This window comes from Octopus bimaculoides, chromosome 1 (assembly GCF_046866305.1).
Source record: "Octopus bimaculoides isolate indiv1 chromosome 1, ASM4686630v1, whole genome shotgun sequence".
Classification (NCBI taxonomy): Eukaryota; Metazoa; Mollusca; class Cephalopoda; order Octopoda; family Octopodidae; genus Octopus; species Octopus bimaculoides.
In genome coordinates, this window is record NC_142928.1 from 107,960,761 (window position 1) to 107,980,075 (window position 19,315).

At 36.5% G+C, this 19,315-nt stretch overlaps 1 protein-coding gene across 2 annotated transcripts in view; it reads left to right on the forward strand.

Moving 5' to 3' along the window:
• The window catches only part of LOC106868294 (glutathione synthetase), a 66,315-nt gene extending 48,168 nt beyond the window's left edge, over window positions 1–18,147 (forward strand). For both annotated transcript variants that reach the window (XM_089355863.1, XM_089355860.1), the window contains exons 10-13: window positions 4,676–4,867; window positions 8,029–8,110; window positions 14,991–15,177; window positions 15,971–18,147. In XM_089355863.1, the coding sequence (XP_089211989.1) occupies window positions 4,676–4,867; window positions 8,029–8,110; window positions 14,991–15,177; window positions 15,971–16,094 (585 nt within the window). In that variant the 3' untranslated portion in view covers window positions 16,095–18,147. The remainder of the gene's footprint in view (window positions 1–4,675; window positions 4,868–8,028; window positions 8,111–14,990; window positions 15,178–15,970) is intronic.
• Window positions 18,148–19,315: the final 1,168 nt, after the last annotated feature.

Here is a 19,315-nt window from a genome sequence, read left to right on the forward strand (position 1 = left end):
ATTGTATGACCGTCTTGAAAGAAATGAACTGCTGGCAAATGAACAGAAAGGCTGCTGGAAGGGACAAAGGATCAGTTGCTGATAGATAAGGCAGTTTTGAGAAACTTTGGAGTAGATTGACAAACCTGTCAATGGCTTGGATTGACTATAAAAGGCACATGATATGGTTCCTCACTCTTGGATTCTATATAATGTCTGGATATGGTTGGGGCAGCTAAAAATATGTTATATTTATTCAAGAAGTGAGAGGAACTACAAGACAATTTTGACAGCAGGTGGAACAAATTGACTTTAAGAGGGGAATCTCTTAAAGAGGCTGTGTCACCACTGCTGTTTATTTTGGTATGTTACCATTCTCCATGGTTCTGAGGAAGGTGGAAACTGGTTACAAACTGCAGAAAAACACTAGACCACCTGCTGTTTATGGATGATTTGAAGCTTTACAGAGCTAACAGAGGTCAACTGGACTCCATTATTCAGACAGTATGAATTTTCTCTCATCACACCCAGAGGATATTTAGTCTAAATAATTGTGCTGTTATTGAACTGAGGAGAGGGTCAAAAGTAGAGAGCAGTAGAGTACAACTTCCAGATGATGAGCGCATAAAAGAAGTGAGTGGAGAGGTTTACAAGTACATTGGTGTTTTACAATTAGGCCAAATGACAAACACCAAGATGAAGGAAAACATTTTTTCTGAATATACCAAAGGCGTAAAAAAGCTATGTAAATCCAAGATAAAGGAGGAAACCTAATTAGAGGCATTAATGCTTGAGCTGTAAGTGTGATACACTGCTGTGTAGGAGTTGTGAAATAGACAAGGGAGGAACTGGTCAGCATGGACAGAAAAGTTAGGAAGATAATGATTATGCATGGCTGCCTTCATTGTAGAAGTAATGTAGCAAGGCTTTATTTACCTAGGAAGAAAGGTGGAACAAAGAAGCTGGAATAGAGAATAATTTTATGCAGCCTATCTGAGGAATAGTGATGACAGAATGTTGCAGACTGCCCTGAGTGAGAAGGTGGTCAGTGACAAGGGGGAAACCCTCCAGGTGTACAAAATGAGGACTAATAGAGAAAAGATCATCAACTGGAAAGAGAAAGTCCTACATAGAGAGTTTTTTCCAGAAAGCTGATGAAGAATCCTGGAGATGGTTAAGACATATTTTTTAAAGAAGGAAGCAGAAAAACTGATTCTTGCTGTTCAACAACAAGCTTTATGAACCAACTGAATTATGTGAAGCATTGATAAGACAGCAGTATCACCTTTGTGTAGATTATGTGGAAAATCATTTGAGGCAGTTAGACATATAATTGGATGCTCAAAACTGACCCAAAAGGAGTACAAAAATGCCATGAAAAAACTGGCAGTGCAAATACACTGGGAGTTGTGCAGAAAGTATGGGCTAGAATGTTCCAACAAGTGCTATGAACACCAATCATTGTCAATAACAGAGATTGATCAGGTGGAACCCACATGGGATATGCCAATCTACACAGATAAGAAACTGCAAGATAACCAACCAGATATCATTCTCCTACAGAAAGAATCCAAAGAATGGATGTTCATTGACATAGGTATACCTGCAGACCAAATATTGTGAAAACAGAAATGCATCAACAGGACCTCAAAATTGAGTATTGTACCTATTGTGATTGGTGCACTTGGAACCATCTGAAAGAGAGCAATATTCTGGCATCAAAAGCTGAAAATACCAAACTTCATAGGAAGTACTCAGTTGGCAGCGATACTTGGAACACATGAGTTGGGAAAAGTGTTGCATCTCTAAGCTATGGGATGAAGCTGAGGTGTGACATAGATAACTCAGGAGAAGATAGGATAATGAATAATAAAATTTCTGTAAAAGAATGTAAAACCTGTTTATTTAAATTTGAAAATTTACTACTAAAATATACTGGCAAGATGCTTGTAGGCTTTTTTCTCGTAGATTGCAATACATGTGTCAGAGATGAAACTGTTCCAGACTTTCAGTATTATTTTTAATCACATCGGTGTTCTGGTAAACTCCTATAACTCCACTGTTAGTTTAGGTTATAAAGCAATATTTTAGTCGATGACAGCAAAATCATACACTAAACCTTAAATTTATATGTATGATGCTATTGATAATGATACCTTTTTTTATTTGGTAGTGTAGTGAGGTACTACAGCTGTATTGCTGTTATAATACCTATATCTCATGAAAGCATCAGTATCATTAAAAATATAACAGTTAAATGGTCTTAAATGAACATTGAGAAACCAACAAAGTTTTATAACTATTTGCATATTAACCATGTTAATCTCTATGTTGTTGTCATGTGAAACTCTTGTTTTATATTACTTCCAGCACTTTCTAGATTAGTTTTGAATGTATTTTGTTTTATAGACTGTCAATTGTAATGCTTATTTATTCACATTTTGAATTAATCATGCATTATCTTGTAATTTTGGAATTTCAATGATGTGACTGTTTATTGTTAGCATGACATTATAGGTTAGGTATGGGATGCTGCATATGGAAGCGCGTGGCTTAGTGGTTAGGGTGTCAGCATAATGATTGTAAGATTGTGGCTTCGATTCCTGGACTGGGCGACGCGTTGTGTTCTTGAGCAAAACACTTCATTTCACGTTGCTCCAGTCCACTCAGCTGGCAAAAATGAGTAACGCTGCGATGGACTGGCTGGGGAACACATACGCCATTGAAACCAGGAAACTGGGCCTATGAACCTGGCTAGGCTTTAAAAGGGCGCATTTATTTTTTTATGAGATGCTGCATTTGGCCATTTGAACATAAAACAGCTAGAATATTTTGAGCTGGATATGATCAGTTTACATGCTAAAGGGTTAATGTAATAATCATTAACTTCAATACAATCATTTAAAATGTAGACTCTATAGAGGTTGGGATATAGTTGCATAATGAAAGACTGTCATGTTCTATAGGTAGTATGGTTGGGTTATAAATTAAAATAGAAGCAAGAGAAGAAAAGCTGCATTTGTGGGTTAAACTTTAAAGTGTAGGTACTACTTTTTTTCTGTGTGTAGAAGGGGGCCGTAAGTGCAAAGCTAAATTAAATAAATTGTTCCTTAACGGTATTATCTCTTTTGTTCCTAGTAGCTGTGAAGCCTGAAAATAACAGGTCTTTGTCTAAATTACTCATCAATTGATAAATCTTCATTGAATGTGAGTATTCATATTCATCACACACACAACAGACAAGTTACTTTTATTTTATGCCATTATAGCAATAAGGGATTAGTATTGATTATAGGAAAGAATGCTCTTGCAAGCATTTTATGTCATGGTGAACAGTTGGTTGACATTTGAAATGAATGATCAATATTTTGCATTCTTTTATTGCTTTCAGTCATTGAACTATGGCTATGCTGGGACATAACCTTCTAAGTTTTAGCCATTTATATTAATCCCAATACTCATTTCAGTTTTGTTATTTCATTGATTTTTATTTGTTGATTACAAGGCATAAAAACACAGCATAAACAATACCACCAATTTTAGACTGATGTAAGTATAAACATGGGTATATGCACATATATATCACATACTCTATTCGTACATAGACACACACACAAAATGGGCACTGCACAGTTTCCTTCTACTAAATCACAGTGACAAGAAATTGGTCAACCTGAGGCTTTGTAGTAAAAGATACTTGTTCAAGATGTCAGGCAGTGCGATCAAACCCAGAAAATGTGGTTGCAAAGCGAACTTCTAAGCTTGTCAATATGTAGACAACATTGTTAGTCAACAATATAAAAACTGTGAAAGTTAAAGGGTGATGCACTAAATGGTATATTCAGAAGATTCTCAATTAATAGAGGTGAAGCTGTATTAGGGGAAAGTTCACAGAGAAAGTAGTTTTTGTGTATGGCAGATGTGCAAGTACAATAAACATTCGGAATGTACTGAAAATAAACTTTGTCAAATGCCTAGTGGGGATACTTAGAAGTTGTAGATAGTTTCTGTCACCTAGGCAACCAAGTCAGCAGTCGAGGAGGATGCTCTGAGAGTGTAGCTGTTCAAATAAGAATGGGCTGAGCAAAGTTCTGAGAGCTTCTTACCTTTGTTGGTAACAAAAGGCCTCTCCCTCAGACTGAAAGGCATATGGCAGTGAAACATGAGCTGTGACTATAGAGGGCATATGAAGGCTTGAAAGAAATGAAGCCAGCATGCTTCACTGGATGTGCAATGTACAACAGAGTGTAAGTATCTTCAGAGAAAAATTGGATTTAAGAGGATGTGATGTGCAAGAGAGAAGACTGTGCTGGTATGGTCATGCAATGCATATGGACGAGAACAGTTGCAAAAGGAAGTGCTGATCTCTAATTGTAGAGGGAACATATGAAAGGGGTAGACTCAGAAAGACATGGGATGAGCTGGTGAAATATGATCTTTGGTTGTAGAGTCTCACAGAGGTGATGACAAGTGACCAAGACTTCTGGCAATTTGTTGTGCTTGAGAAGACACCTCAAGTTAAGTGAAATCATAGTTGTGGCCAGTGCTGGTAATATATAACAAGCACCCAGGCTGGTGGCACATAGAAGGCATCCATACCACTAACTATCCATTCACAGATAGTTAAGAAAAATAAAATATTGATAACTTCAATGCTTGATTGATTGACTGACTTTCTTCAAATTCTTCTTTTCAGGATTGGGATACTCGGAAAATGATTGAACTTTCATTTGCTATCAAATGTCCATCAATAAATTATCATTTAGCTGGTACCAAAAAAATCCAGCAGGAACTGTCTCGTCCTGGAGTTTTGGAGAAATTCATTTCGGATGGTTCTCGAGTACAGAAGTTAAGAAATACATTTGTAGAACAGTATAGCTTAGAAATGGTAATATGTCAATTTGTAATGATAGTTGTTTTTTCATCATGTTGCAATTTCAGAAAACACTTGTTATCCTTGGACGTATGCATTTTGTTAGGTGGTCTGGTGGTGTCCTGGCATTTAGTGAAAGAGTATGGCTAACCATTCTTCATCAGGATATTTCAGAATTGTATAGTGTTGGTGTTTTTGCTTTTTGCCTTGCTGCATTTGCTGTGTATGTATCCTTTGGGTCTCAGTGTAAATGCAGTGAGACAGGAAGCAAAAATACCAACGCCATGCAGTTTCAAAAAATCCTGATGGAGAATTGCTATCTGTTCTCATTATCATCATCATCATCATTTAATGTCCATTGTCCATGGGTTTGACGGTTTGACCAGGGCTGGCAAGCTCAAAGGCTGCACCAGACTCCAGTCTGTTTTGGCATGGTTTCTACAGCCAGATGCCCTTCCTAATGCACTAAGTGCCAAGACATCACCAGACAACCTAACAAGACCTACACAGCCACTTATTAGTGTTGGAGAGGAACTTTCCAAATGCAGAAACTCATATAGATATGTCTTTAATCAACACATTTGTTGCTTAATTACACTAAATCCTTTGGCTTTGTGTGAAATAATATTTTGCTGCTGGTTGCTTTCAATCATAAATTTGTTGTAAATTTTTTTTGTATGAGTAAATCATTATGATTTTTGTGATGTTTTAATTATATATTCATCTAATGATGTTTTAAATTATGGTTGGTTTATCATTTTTGAGAGTTTTCTAATTAGAGAAGAGATAGAATATATTAAGGGTTTAATGTTTAACAGTGTGTGTAAACACTGAAAACAAAGCTTCCATATTACTCATATATGTCTAAAGTATATCTGGTTCTAATATTGAATATTTGGGATGAGTCTTTGTTTAGCAACATTGTATCAGTAGTTGTTACTGTTAAACAACCAAGCAAGCTTTAGAATTGAGCAGTGCTATGATGTAAAGCATTCTATCCATGACCATCTTGTCCTTTTTCAGGCATAGTATACTCTAAACTATTAGGTTGGAAACAAATTTCTTGCACAACTTTTATTAACTACGATATACAATGAAACAATGCAGTGTTGTGTTGGCACTCCGTCGCTTACGATGTCGAGGGTTCCAGTTGATCCAATCAACGGAACAGCCTGCTCGTGAAATTAACGTGCAAGTAGCTGAACACTCCACAGACACGTGTACCCTTAACGTAGTTCTCGGGGATATTCAGTGTGACACAGTATGACAAGGCTGGCCCTTTGAATTACAGGCACAACAGAAACAGGAAGAAAGAGTGAGAGAAAGTTGTGGTGAAAGAGTACAGCGGGGTTCGCCACCATCCCCTGCCGGAGCCTCGTGGAGCTTTAGGCGTTTTTGCTCAATAAACACTCACAACGCCCGGTCTGGGAATCGAAACTGTGATCCTATGACCACGAGTCCGCTGCCCTAACCACTGGGCCATTGCGCCTTCACAATGCAGTAAAAAGCACATATCAAACATTAATATAATCACCATTATTTTCAATCACTTACTCCCAACTCTGGGATAGATCATGGATTCCTTTGTTATAAAATTCAGCTGGCTTGAAGTCTCCAACTGTAGTTTTCAGTTCACCATCAGTTGTGGACGTTTTGCCATTCAAGAAGTTTTGCAGTACCCAGAATAGGTGGTAGACTGTTGGTGCCAGGTTGAGCAAGAGGGAGAACTTCCTACTCCAGCTTCAGAAATTTTGCACAGGTGGGATTTGCAACATTTAGCTGTGTGCTATCATGAAGCAACATGACATCAGTCCATTCTGGGACTTTTTGTGCAATTGCATCTGCCACCCAATGCAGTTATTGATGGTTTGATTGTGTTCCAACATTTCCAAGTGAATCACGCTCTTCACACCCCACCAGACACAAACCATGAGCCTCTTTTGATGCAGGTAGGCCTTAGCCTGAGGTTGTGTAGTTGCACCCTTGTCTGTCTAGCTTCTTTTGTGTGTCATATTCAAGTACAGACATCATTTCTCATCTGCAGTAACTACTTTGTTCAGTCAATCAAAATGATGCTTCTTGGGTAGTAGTGTCATGCAGGTGTCTATGCAGCATTGACAGTTGAAGTTGGTCAGTTTACATGGGACCCATACATCCAGTTTGCTGACTTTGCTCATTTCCTCCAAATGATGTAAAATGGCTGTATGGCTGATGCTAAACTTATCAGCCAGCTCATGTGATGTCAGATGTGGATCAGCTTTGATACAAGCATACAAATGGTTATTGTCAACAAGTGTGGAGTGACCACTTCTTGGCTGGTCTTGAAGATTGAATTGGCCACATTGAAACTTCTTAAACCAATCATAGGCTTGGTGATAACCAATTGTGTCTTCCCCAAATGCTTTGTTGATATGACATTGTGATTGGTCAGCGTTTAGGCCAGACTTGTAATCATACAGTGACAAAATACATTGCTGTTCATGAGAGAGAGAGAGATTTGTTGGGCTATTTTTGAAACTTAAGCTCTGAAATGAGGAAAATATTCACTCAAAAGATATTGCATTTACTTATATATAAATCAATCAATAAATAAATGTATATAAAAAGATGTGCAGGAAATTTGCTTCCAACCTAATATATAATCCAATGTGCCCCTTTTTAAAATAGCAGAGTGAGCTTTGAGAGAAATTTGACTGCCATTTCTTGCATATTTAACAACTTAGAGGCTATCCCATCAACTTGTTTTACTTGTTTCAGTCATTATACTGTGGCCATGCTGGGGCTGTAAACATACCCACGTCAGTTGCCAAGCAGTGATGACACACACACACACAAAACTTGTTATTTCACCAGATGTTTGCAATAGGTGAAGATGAAGAAGTAACTGCTTGGTGAGACAACTTTACATTGGGGTTTCAATTATTAATTGGAACTATTTTCATTTACTTTATGCTGCTGATGTCTTTGGAAAAGGCTTGAATGTTTCAATGATTCATTCCTCTCTTTTAAAAAATGTCCATTCAATAGAAATCATTAATATATTGTGTATATAAAATATCTATTTATTCTCATGAAATAAATATTTCACATTTTTATGACATTTATTCAAAAGAGGGAAGAAAGATGGTTTTAATCATTTTCTTTTTTTTTTTTTTTTCTCTTGTATTTTCTGTAAGACTCCTGAAGGAGAGGAAGCTGTCCGTTTGGCACTTGAAAACCCTTCCAGTTATGTATTGAAGCCTCAGAGAGAAGGTGGAGGTAAACATTAACTAAAACTCAAGATTCCATTTAATAATTTTCGTTTATAGTATTTGCAATAGTTAATATTATTTTCTATTTATTTCTCATAAATGCCAAAACCTACCCTGGCGAAGAATGTACCCCACAACATAGATTAGTAGTTAGCGACTTTGGGATCAAGGCAAAATGGGTGCCCAGAATTAGACAGGCTTGGAGGAGAAGGGTGTGGAAGCTTAAAGACCCTGCAAACGGACAGAGACTTAAAGACAAGTTACTTGAAGCATTTAACGAAATAGAAGGGGATATAGCATCATACAACGTGGAAGACAATTGGAGATTTCTGCGGGACAACCTGTTGAAAGCCACCGACCAGATTTGTGGGTGGTGTAAGGTCCCCTCCCGACCCAGAGTAACGTGATGGTGGAACAAGGAGGTAGACAGGGCTATTAGACAAAAGAAACAGGCTTGGAAGGACTGGAAGAACGGTGGTAGCAGGGAATTGTACCAATGTGCCAGAAGGGAGGCTAGGCGACAGGTTTATTTAGCCAGAGGGGAAGCAGATAAGGAAAGATTTGCCAATGTTCTGCGCCGTGAGGACCAAAGACTCGAGGTATTTCGTGTTGCAAGACAGTGTAGGAGAGAGAATAGTGATGTTGTAGGAGAGAAATGTGTTCGCATGGATGATGGTACGCTTGCATTAAATGAAGATGCAAAGAAAGAGGTCTGGAGATGCCACTACGATAGATTGCTTAATAAAGAGAATGAATGGGAGAAAGAGAGCCTGCCGTATGTCGACCCAATAGAGGGACCAGCTATCCGAGTTGATAGTACCAGGGTAGATAAAGCAATTAAGAGTATGAAGACCGGGAAAGCCCCCGGCCCATCAGGAATCACTGCAGAGATGCTCAAAATATCTGGCAGTGTTGGCTATAGCCTAGTCACCCGTATTACGAACCAGGTGATACACGAAGGAGTCATACCCAATGACTGGTGTAGCAGCATCATAGTCAACTGCTACAAAGGTAAAGGTGACGCTTTAGATACAAATAATTACAGAGGCATCAAGCTGTTAGATCAGGTTATGAAAGTTACAGAGAGGGTCATAGCCCAACTAATTAGGGAGCGAATCAATTTAGATGAGATGCAGTTTGGGTTCGTGCCAGGTAAAAGCACTACTGATGCCTTATTTCTAGTGAGACAGTTGCAGGAGAAATACCTAGCTAAGGATAAACCTCTGTACCTGGCTTTCGTTGACATGGAGAAAGCCTTTGACAGGGTCCCCCGATCCCTTATCTGGTGGTCAATGAGGAAACTTGGGATAGAAGAATGGTTAGTGAGAGCTGTGCGAGCCATGTACAGAGATGCTGCCAGTAAGGTGAGGGTTGGAAATGAGTACAGCAATGAATTCCGGGTAGAGGTAGGGGTCCACCAAGGTTCCGTCCTTAGCCCCCTCTTATTTACCATAGTCCTCCAGGCAATCACAGAGGAGTTTAAGACAGGTTGCCCCTGGGAGCTCCTCTATGCTGATGACCTTGCCCTAATTGCGGAGTCACTATCAGAACTAGAGGAGAAGTTTCAGGTGTGGAAGCAAGGTCTAGAATTGAAGGGCCTTAGAGTCAACCTAGCTAAAACCAAAATCCTAATAAGTAGGAAGGTAGATAAAACACAAACCCCTTCAGGTAGATGGCCCTGCTCAGTATGTAGAAAAGGAGTAGGTAGTAACTCTATAAGATGTACCCGGTGCAAGCTATGGACACATAAGAGGTGCAGCAACATCAAAGGCAGGTTAACTAGCAAGTTAGTTTTTGTTTGTGGCAGATGTTCAGGTGCAATAAAGACTGCAAACAAACAGGAAACAACTTCTATCTCATTCCAGGGTGAAAAACTAGAGGTAGTCGATAGCTTCCGCTATCTGGGCGACCAAGTTAGTAGTGGGGGTGGGTGCGCTGAAAGTGTAGCTGCTAGAATAAGAATAGCCTGGGCAAAGTTTAGAGAGCTCTTACCCCTGCTGGCGACAAAGGGACTCTCACTCAGAGTAAAAGGCAGACTGTATGACGCATGCGTACGAACAACCATGCTACATGGCAGTGAAACATGGGCTGTAACTGCTGAGGACATACGTAAGCTCGCAAGGAATGAAGCCAGTATGCTCCGTTGGATGTGTAATGTCAATGTGAATACCCGTCAGAGTGTAAGTATCTTGAGAGAAAAGCTGAACATTAGAAGCATCAGTTGTGGCGTGCAAGAGAGACGATTGCGCTGGTATGGACATGTGGTGAGAATGGAGGAGGATAGCTGCGTGAAAAAGTGCCACACCCTAACAGTTGAGGGAACCCGTGGAAGAGGTAGGCCCAGGAAGACCTGGGCTGAGGTGGTGAGGCAAAACCTTCGTACATTGGGCCTCACCGAGGCGATGACTACTGACCGAGACCTTTGGAAATGTGCTGTGCGTGAGAAGACCCGGCAAGCCAAGTAAGATCGTTGCCAGTGCCCCTGGACTGGTTCTTGTGCGGGTGGCACATGAGATACACCATTTTGAGCGTGGCCGTTGCCAGTACCGCCTGACTGGCTCCTGTAGGATTTTCGAGCGAGATCGTTGCCAGTGCCCCTGGACTGGCTTGTGCGGGTGGCACATAAAAGACACCATTTCGAGCGTGGCCGTTTTCGTGCGGGTGACACGTAAAAGCACCCACTACACTCTCTGAGTGGTTGGCGTTAGGAAGGGCATCCAGCTGTAGAAACTCTGCCAAATGAGACTGGAGCCTGGTGTTGCCATCCGGTTTCACCAGTCCTGAGTCAAATCGTCCAACCCATGCTAGCATGGAAAGCGGACGTTAAACGATGATGATGATGATGATGATTTTCCTTAACCATCTGTAACACTGTTTTTCACCTCACAAACCTACCTCTCAGTCACTCTTTCTGTTCTTCTACCCCTACTCTTTCTCTCCTATTCACTTGTACCTTAACCCTTTAGCATTTAAACTGGCCATATCCAGCCCAGATATGCCTCCTGTTTTAAGTTCAAACTGGCCAGGCCTAACTTCTCACACCTACCTCCAATGTCATCCTACAAATAGACAATAACTTCGTTGGAATCTCAAAGCTGTGAGACAATACATGATTGATTCAAAACAATGTGAATAAATAAGTATTTCATTTGGCAGAGTAATTTGAACACTAAATGATTAAAGGTGTGCCTGCACTATCTCTCTCTTTCATTTCAGCTGGAGGAAGCCAAGTATTCTTCTCTTCAGCAAGACACCTGTTCCTGTCCCGCTCTCATACTTTCATCTCCCTCAGTACTATACCCAACCCAGTTGAGGTGGGTCTTGTTTTTTACAAGTACTTTGTAACCTCATTATTGCTGGTGTCACAAAAAAAAAGCATCTCAGTACACTCTGGTGTTTGGAAGGGCATCCAGCTGCAGAAACCATGCTAAAGCAGTCGTTGACACTCAGTGCAGTCCACTCACTCATTGGTTCCTGTTGCACCATGCCAGCATGGAAAAAAGGGACATTAAACAATGATGATATGAGCAACTGACTAGGCCTATGGGATCTGAGACAGTAACTTGTTTAACTAAGGTATTGACTATATTTGAGAAACAAGTGTATTAGCATATAGACTTGTAGATGATATAAAATGAGTAGTAGCATGAGTTGATGCTGGAATTCACTAAAACCACCACTTCAGATGTGGTAAACTGGTTAGATCATAGAAGACTAAGTTATAGACACATTCATGATACCGTGTCATTGTCATCCTTGTTTTAATGTCCATTTTCCAATGCCTGGGTCAGATGAAATTTGGTGTACATCTGAATGTTCTTCCTCTCTAAGGCATCTCCTTTACACCTGTAACAACTGACTATAAACCAGTCATTGGATATCATACCTTCCTGTACAATTATCCCGGTGACTAGGCCATATTCCACTCTGTCAGATACTTTAAGTATCTCAGTGGTAATTCCGATGAACCAGGAGCTTTCTTGGTCTTCATATCCTTAATTGCTTTATCTATTATACTACTGGCTGGTCCCTTTGTTGGGTTCACATTTGTGAGGCTCTCTTTCTTCCAGACATTCTCCATGTTTAGAGAACTTTAATAGTAGCCCTTTTTTGTCTTTCTTTTGTCATGTCTCAATTTTCTCTTTGCCATTCAGAACAACTCATGCTTCTGGTCCTCTCACTGTAAATCATTAGCAAACCTCTTCCTTTCTGCTTCTCCTCTTGCTAAATATACTTGTTATCGAGCTGCTTGATATAATTCTCTGCTACTCTCATTCTTCCAATTCTGTCTCTTTGCTTTTAGGGCTCTGTTCACTGCACTGTTCCAACAGCATATTACTCATTGGGTTGTCCTGTAAGAACTTCCAATTGTTCTCTATTTTAAATGTCTGTCTCCTCCTCCTAGTCAAACACTTCAATTAGAACTTCTCTGTATCTGACTGTTTCATGGCCTTTAAGCTTTCAGAAAAGGACTTTACATTTACAACCATCTCTCTATCCCACTTTCTGGTGAGAGTGTTGTCATTCTGGCTTGTGTAACCATCAGATTGATAAATGTTTAAGTGACTGGCTCATTTCTTGAAGTTAGTGTAATAGACCATTAGGTCATTTACATCACAGAACTCCAAACACTTTTTTCCCTCCTCATTTTGCAAACCAAATCCATAACCTCCATGCAATCCATAGTATCCACCAGGATGCTGCTCAACATATCCAATCCTTTCATTCATCAGGTAGTCCCCATTGAGGAGCATAGACAGAGTAAATCTTCTGTTGTATTTTCCAAGACTAAGCTATTTGCTGACTACCTTAATCACTTTATCCACCCATCTCTGCTACATGTATACCTTACGCATTATTACTGTTGCCTTCCCAGATGATTTTATACCTATTTTCTCTGCACTTGAGGAAACTGGCAGAGACTTCCCTCCATTGTACCTCTTACATGCAACACAAATCTACATACTTCTGTTTTAGCATTTCAATAGTTTCACCTGACCTCCCTTTCATTGTGTCTACCCTAAGGTTGTGGACTGGGTAGGAAGAGAGAGTAGAGAGCTGGGAGACAGCTTTCAATATCTGGAGAGAAGGTTTGCAGAAATGTTTGCCTGCAGGTATGAAAGAACAAATGTAAAAATGATGATAATGAAGGTTGAGTCTGAAATTTATTCTCTAAACTTTTCTAGGGTTTTATTCCCTATAATGTGCATTCATTTACATTGATTTATTGATTCTCACACAACTACTTTAACAATACCAGTGAAAGCTTGGCTTCATTGAAGATGGTCATGCCAGAACATCTCTTTATTTTCTATACTTGCTGAGAGAAAACAATATCAGTCAATGACTAATAGTTTTTTTTCTTCATTACATGTTTCTAGTTTGCTTTTTAATGATTCTACATTAAATATAACACTAACTTAACTATATAGATTATATGTTGCGTATATCCTTAGCAATGAACAGTATAATTGGCAACTACTGAAAGAATGGCGAACTAGCTTGGGAGAGGAGTAATTACAGAGGCCTGAAACTGATGGAGTAATTTGTGAATGTATCTTACAGAGTTAGTCTGGGTACAAAGGCTTATAGGTTTGGATTAAAGACTCAGTGCAATGGATGCTGTATTTCTAATGTAAAAAAAATTGAAAGAAATTTCTTAGACATATACAAAGAAAAGTTTTTGGTTTTTAGCTATATGGAAGACTTTGACAGGTGATCTCTAGAAAATTCAATGTAGAGGAATGACTTATCAGTGTCATCTAGTCATGCTGTTTCTGATTGGGTAAAACTGATTAAAAGCTTTTCATCCCATCTCTTTGCTTTTAATTATCATGTATTTAATGCTATATTGTCCAGTGTAGACTTAAGTATTGTTTTTAAGTAGGATTTGGTTTAAGGAAACTTGACTGCTATTTTTAATTGGTTTGTATTGTGTATCATGTATGTGCTTTTGTGTGGAGGCCAATAAATCTGTGCTGATATTAGTGAAACTAAGTCAAAACAGGATATCCTGAAGAAACACAAAGGCATTATGTGTTGTCATATATTATGTGGATTCAGAAATGATTCAACACTAGAGGCCTCACAGCTTGATACCATTTTAAGTGTGAAGTAAGGAGTGGAATCTGTTTTTATCAGTCCAACAAACTGGATCAAGCTGAGGGACACAACATGATAGCAGTTAATCTTCAACCATGCAGTCAGTAGTGCACCAACTTAGTATCTGAAGTGTATATATTTTTTTTATGATTTCTAGTTTAGTATAGTTGTGAGAAGCAGTGATCTCAGCTTTTATTAGTGTTGAAAGATAGAAGTAACAATGTCACACAAAGAGATATGTAACATATGAAAGTTGTAGTCAACAGATGATCATAACATATGGATATTTTTCTGACCTAATTTTTATTCATTTTGTAAATGGTTAGCTTTATCTGGGACAAACCATGTGATTTGTGTCTTATATTTTTGCATTACAATTAGGTTTCCAACAGGTTAATCACTGGTCCATATCGAAAGTGATAGGGGATTACTCAACTTGATATAAACAATTCATTCATAAGGCAGTTTTGTTTTCTTGCTGATATAAATAAGTGAAATATGCATACAAATATATACCAGTGTGATAGGTTTCCAACCACAAGGTTGAAAATTACTGTCAAGGACTGAACTCAGAACCACTTGGTTAAAGAAAAAACTCGAATGTCTGCTGTGGTTACATAGTCAGTTTTTTTTTTTTTTACTTGATCTCTTTCATTTTGTAGTTTGTTTCTTTTGTAACTAATTGTGCTGCAGGAAGAATTTGAATCAATTTTTGCTTCACAAATTGTAAATATTTCAAAATAATCTTTGTACCGAGAATATACGTTTAATTTATTTTCTTTTAGGTAATAACATCTATGGTAATGATATCAAGGAATATCTGTCTAAAATTAAAAACTCTGCTGAGAGAACAGCTTATATTTTAATGGAGAGAATCTTTCCTTTCACACAGAAAAACATATTACTATTTGAGAAACCAACTGATATTGTTGATACTGTTAGTGAACTTGGAATTTATGGAATCATTGTTGGGTAAGTATTGAGAGATTCAATTCTATTTTATGAAAGGTGAATGGGGTTAAAGCATTAAGCCTTATGTAACTTTGTCTTTATGAAAAGATAGGTTAATTCAAAGTTTATAGCTTTGGTAAGTCCTCAATTTCTTGTGTATGTCTGCCCAAAACATTGACGTAACTGAGTGGTCTTCTTCCTCTATTAGAATATGGAAATCTACAAAATGCAACATTTGATATGTCCTGTTGCATAATAGCAATGGCCAGCAAAGCTTAAGGGTGAAACATGTCCATTAATTTCTTTGTTATTGAGCTGACACCATGTGAAGCTTGGTGTATACCCCAATCAAAACCACCCTCTCAGCTCTTTCTTCATTGTCCAGGCTTTGGCTGCATAGAAGGAAAAAAATGCTCTCTGCACAACCCTGAAAAAGACATGCATTGCTTACTTTGAGATATTTCATTGCCTGATGTTTTGTAGTTTATTACTGATACTACTAATTAGTCTGCTGCATGTAAAGAAGTTTTTCTTATTGTTAGCAATGCAAGTTCTGATGTACTTGAAGTCAGACCTCTTTCAATGGTGTGTCACTGTTGGGACGGTCTAGCAGATGACTTTCATTTTCTGGCAGAATTGGAAATCTGAATGTATAAGCATGAATCATCATATTTATAGGAGCATTATAAGTGTATAAATGAATGCTAATTAGATATGAGTTGTTCTGTGTTCAAGAAATTGAATATTTGCCATATTATTGTATTTTTTAAAAATTCACTCCTACAATACATTTGAAAAAATTTTTTTTCCTCAGAGATGAACACAAGATTCACATGAATGAACAAGTTGGGCATTTAATGAGAACTAAAGTTCAAGGTGTAGATGAAGGAGGTATTTCTGCTGGTTTTTCTGCAATAGATTCTCCATATTTAGTCTAATTCAGTTACCACTGAAATAATTTGAATTTACATTTCATTCCTCTGAGTTTTCTTTGATTAATAAAAAAAAATTAAATAAAGGCTAACAATATACATTTAGAAAATTGACAAGAATCAATGAACATGCAAATTATATTTTATTAAGAAAATATAACACAGTAAAACTGACTTCTTTTGAAGACTCCTTTTTTCTATGGTAGTATTTACCAGAAATTTTCTTCAAAATCAGCATTTATAGAACATTCAACCAAACCAACCAATTTTAATAAAATATTCAAACATAAGTTAATTCAATAAACAACAAACCAAATAACAATTCCAAAATAAAAAAAAAATGTAAATGAAATGTTCTTGATTAGATAACTGATAATTTGAAACTGTAATATTTTAATTTTTAGCAACATTTTACAATCAAATTGATTGTTTCTATGATATATCTTAATCTTTCTTCACCAAGTAGTTAACTTACACAAGCTGAAATTTGATTACCTATCCATAAACACAATGATTCTAAAATCATTTGCACATGGTTCATTTATCAACTGAGTTTCACTCTGTTTCTCAGAAAGGTTTATCTGATATATAAGAAAGAATAATAAAATATTGTAATTAAAAAGAAAAAAATATATTATAGATTTTTTTAAATTTGGAAAAATATATATTAGAACCACTAGGTTATTTCCAATCAAAATTTTAATGAAATGTGATGTGGAATATTTGAAGTATGACATGATTTAATTTTCAAGTTAAATTTTTATGCATAGATATAAACAAAAATTACTTAAGTTTTGTCTATAGTACCTCATAGGGTATTTATATTACTGGTGTTATAGTAATATACTGGGATGCAGTAAAATTGATCAACAACATAGAGTATGTAACCCTACAGCCAGTTAGAAGTAAACTTTGTTGCTGAATACTTATGCATGTATGTCATGAGTAAAAATGATTACAAACTATTTTCTTGCTTCCTTATCTCATTTATATAATGTTGATTTCAAATATTTTCTTAACTATCCTTATAAAAAAAAATATCTTCTAAGTTATTAGGGATATTGAATAAAGTAAATATTTGTTTAGCTATCTGAGGACATTAAGAATATTTTGTTTATTCCTCACTTCATTTAATTAATGATAGCATTAGCTGTACACAAATCAATATAGGTAAAATAGTAAATAATTACTTTCAAAAATCTATTTAACAATAATGATACAGAGGAAACAAAGTATAATTATGAACCATATGTATAGATAATTAAGGTGCAGATAATCTACAAAGGGAGCATTCACTACAGGCTGACAAAAGGCTAAACTCTTAAGTGTATTTGTACAATGTTAGTGATGGTGTAATAATACAGATTGAATAACACTTTACCACAACTATAAAACAATCCAAAATTAATTATTGATAAACAATGCACCAATATTCCCTTACAATATTATGGGAAGATTCTATTGCCTGGCTAAACTATCAAGACAGAAAGTAGGAAATTTTAGCCTGACATAACATTTCTTTCAGCAACGACTATAAAGTATGTGTGTTGGTCACAGAAATATGAATATTCATTGTACAGATAGTTTTTGATAAAACCGGAAAAATTTAACAAAGTGTAAATTATGTTTTTAAAATCCACTTCAAAAGCATGTTAAAACAACACCTTTTGATAGTGTAGGAACTATTTTTTTTCTTAATTTATTACAGACTGCCATGCATATCTACCAAAATACATAGCCTACATTTGTGTTGATTAAATAACAGTTAACAATAAATTACTACAGTATTTTTTGTAACTAAGACAGGCATGATTTAAGAAAAATACAGTATGTCACAAAATCCTATCATCATTAAACTTTTAAAAAATTTCAGTTCACATAATTATTAATGTAGAAATGAGCACATAAGAAATTAGCAACATTTGAGTATTTTGAATACTTGTATTAGCAGGAAGAATATTCATGGATTGAGAAATGGCACCATTTGTTTGTTTGGGATTTTATTCTATAACATTTTTGTAGATTTTGTTGAATTTAAATAAAAAAAAAATGAATTGATTGTCTTCATTCTATTTAAATATTTACACACATACAGCTAATTTTTGTTTATCAAAAGAAAGTTTCTAAATTTAAAGAGTTTATTCTGCAAGCATGGACTAAGTCTACAATGCCAGCAAAAAAAGAAATAGTCAACACTATATTAATGCATAATGATCACCCCACCTCAAGAAAGTGTAATTATTATTATTTTTTTTTTGTAGGGGATTTCTTAAATTATTAAATGTCTTATGATGTAATTTTCACATGATTGACTGGCTTATCTATATTTCTATTTCAAGCTTAAAAAGCAAACCATACCACTATCATAATGCATTCATTATGTAATTCGATCATTGGAAACATAACTGAAAAACTGTTTAAGAATTTGTATCTACTATGAATATTTAAGTCCCAACAATACAAGTAAACTAATGACAGTTATATTATCCAGAAAATTTGTGGTGCTTTTGAAATTCTATAACAAATGCTTTCATAAGTGTCACAGATTTCACTGGTTAATATCTTCAAGACATCACAGGTGTATAAAGACACCTTAATTTAGAGATTTGTAGTTTTTCATGATATATAATGTTCACATACATTCAAATATATGACAGCCCAGGAGTATATTTCCCCAAAAATTTGTTTCAAAAGATATATTTACTTAAAAAAATCAAAATATCTTTCTAGATTGGATATATTTTAGAAAAAAAAAAAAAAATTGAATGCGAAACTAGCAATTCTGATTACATGTAATTCAATATATGGATATAATCATAGATTGAATTAGAAAGATGTGAGGGTTCATGAAAAAACAAAAATTAAACAAAAAACAATCCAAGGTAAATATTAAAAAAATATCAAAGGTTTCCAGTGAAAAACTTAAGAGGACCTGAAGTATATTGAAATAGTAACTCTGCATATATGTACACACACGTGTATATTTGAATGAGAATATACAATCATTTTAATGTCCACTTTCCTTGCTTGCATGGGTTAGACGAAATTTGTTGAGGTAGATTTTCAACTGTTGGTTGTCCTTACTGTCAGTAACCCTCATCTGATTCTAAGCAAGGTAATGTTTCCCCTTAGCTAGACATTTTTCACAGATGATTGTAAAGGAGTGATGTCAAGACAAGGAAACACAAACACACTCATGCACACACTAATGTGTGTGTGTAAGAAAA